At 31.8% G+C, this 2,500-nt stretch overlaps 1 protein-coding gene across 1 annotated transcript in view; it reads left to right on the top strand.

The window, feature by feature from the left end:
- The first annotated feature begins 1,518 nt into the window (after positions 1–1,518).
- LOC122254759 (PX domain-containing protein kinase-like protein) overlaps positions 1,519–2,500 on the top strand; it is a 26,632-nt gene continuing 25,650 nt past the window's right edge. Inside the window, exon 1 of the mRNA XM_086535013.1 lies at positions 1,519–1,677. Within this exon, the coding sequence (XP_086391139.1) occupies positions 1,576–1,677 (102 nt within the window). The 5' untranslated portion in view covers positions 1,519–1,575. The remainder of the gene's footprint in view (positions 1,678–2,500) is intronic.

Below are 2,500 nucleotides of genomic sequence, written 5' to 3'. Positions count from 1 at the left end.
GAAAAGCTAACCATTTTACAAATCATTAAGGTTAAATACCGGGTGATACATCCAGGGCTTTCACCATACCGGTCGAAAGTTTTAATTTTGTCAGCATAAAAGTTGCCTGGTGTTATTTTTCGTCACGTCATAGAAGGCGGATATAAGGTTGGAGTTTCATTATGTGTACACACGCTTACGCGCACACACATACACACACACACACAAACACACACATATATGTATGTATGTATGTGTGTATATGTATGTATATGTGTATATGTATATTTATATACACACACACTCATGCACATTCACACACACACAAACACACTCACACACACACACGCGCAAACGCACGCACACACACACACACACAGACAAACAGACACACACACATACACACGCACACACACAAACACGCACAAACATTACCATTATGATTAGTGTTATTTTTTTATTGTTATTTCCACTTCATTTTTTTATCTTATTATCTTTATTCACTTTTAGTAATATAATTATTATCATCATTACTACTGTTATTATTATTGTCATTATTATCATTTTTATCATTGTTATCATTATTATTACTTCCAGTATTACCAGTATGATTAGTGTTAACCTTTTATTGTTATTTCCACTTCTTATCGTATTATCTTTATTACTATTATTATTACCATTATTATTATCATTACTACTGTTAGTATTATTGTCATCGTCATTATCATTATTATCATTGTTATCATTATTATTACTTCCATTATTACCAGTGTTATATCATTATTATATTCATTATAATCATCGATGATAATAATCATAATAAGAACAATGATAATAAATGATAAGAATGATAATAATAATGTTGTCTTTTGTTATCATTATCATTACTATATTTGTTATCACAATATTATCCTTATCATTGTTGTTATCATTATCATTGTTATCATTTTTACGTCATTACAATCTTTATCATTGTTGTTGTTATTAGTATTGTTAGCCACATTATCATTACCATTGTTCTTGTTCTTGTTTGTGTTCTTATTATTATTATTATTATCATTATCATTATCATCACCATAATTATTATCACCATCATCATTACTATTGCGATTGCTGTTATTTTTTTTGTTGACATTAATTATCGTTATTAACATTATTGTTAGTATTACCATCGTTATTACTAGTGTTATCAATGTTATCATTATCATCATTATTATTGTCATCATTACCATTATTATCATTATTGCTACCATCTTTATTACTATCATTCCAATCAACTTAGCATCATCATTTATCACTTGTCATCGTGATTTGTGCCTTCACCCCCGAACCTACTACATATGATGTACACAGATAACATAAACAACAATCACAAACGCCTACATAAACAACAATCAATATAACCCCACTTAAGAATAACAAATAGATAACACAAGCAGAGAGACCAAACAAAATCCTATGCACTTACAAATAAATAAATACATTTCCAGGAGCAACAGTGTCCGTGACTCCGCCCCTTCGACCACGTGACTTTGACGGGTGGGTGTTTACCTCGATCAGCTGATTCGTGCAGTTCGACGCCACAGATGATGCGACATGTCTGTGTTCGAGAAGAAGAGGGAAGATAAATTGCTCCTGGATGATACTAAACCTCTCGTTTGCAATATCAAGGAGGCTCAGAATACAGATGGACATGTTGTGAGTTTGGTTCGGTTTTATTTGCGTGTGTGTGTGTGGTGGTTGTGAAGGTTTTGTGTATTGCAAAAGAGGTGCGAGTGATAATTGGTGTTGTGAGATTGTTGTTGTTTTATCGTGGGATGCATTAGGTTTGGAGTTGGTTATTTTTCCTTGGTTTTGATGTAATTCAAATGGACTATCGTGTGTGTGTGTGTTTTTTTTTGTTTTTTTTTGTAAATATGTGTATATCCTGTTTGAGGCAGTGATGTTAGATTCAAGATAAGCATTTTTAAAATAGGAAGAGAAAGTGTTTATCATTGTTTCCAGAGTATGCATTTTTTAGAAAGTAACTGAGAAAGGAAACAAAAATCGGGGATTGAATAGGGAAAATTGTGATTATAGTTTCTTAGGTTATTTGGTTGTTGTCTGAAGTATACAGGACGAAAACGTGTATTGGACACAAGTTTTCCTAATAGGATTTCCATGCTGGATACTGGTTCTGCAACCAGTCGAAAGATGTCAAGTGAAGAAATACAAACATATATTTATAAGAAATAAGAGGAACAGGAAATAAACAAAGTAAGACAAAGAGAAATAAGTATAATAATAGCATATTATCGTCCTTGAAAAAATGGTTGGTATAGGTTCAGTTTCACACCTTCAGATACTAGGAAAATAATACCTGTACTAGATAAAAGTGAAATTATATGACGATTTTCATTCATATCACTTTCTCTGCACATTGTTAATAAAAACGTTATTCAACAGGTTTGATACGCCAGCTATACATTTATTTTTTAAGTCTCTCTCTATGTTGGTTTGATATCAAGCTTACACTTGCAAC

This window comes from Penaeus japonicus, unplaced genomic scaffold (genome assembly GCF_977035675.1).
Source record: "Penaeus japonicus unplaced genomic scaffold, GWHDUDI00000001_assembly GWHDUDI00000003, whole genome shotgun sequence".
NCBI lineage: Eukaryota > Metazoa > Arthropoda > Malacostraca > Decapoda > Penaeidae > Penaeus > Penaeus japonicus.
This window is presented reverse-complemented; position numbering and strand designations above follow the sequence as displayed.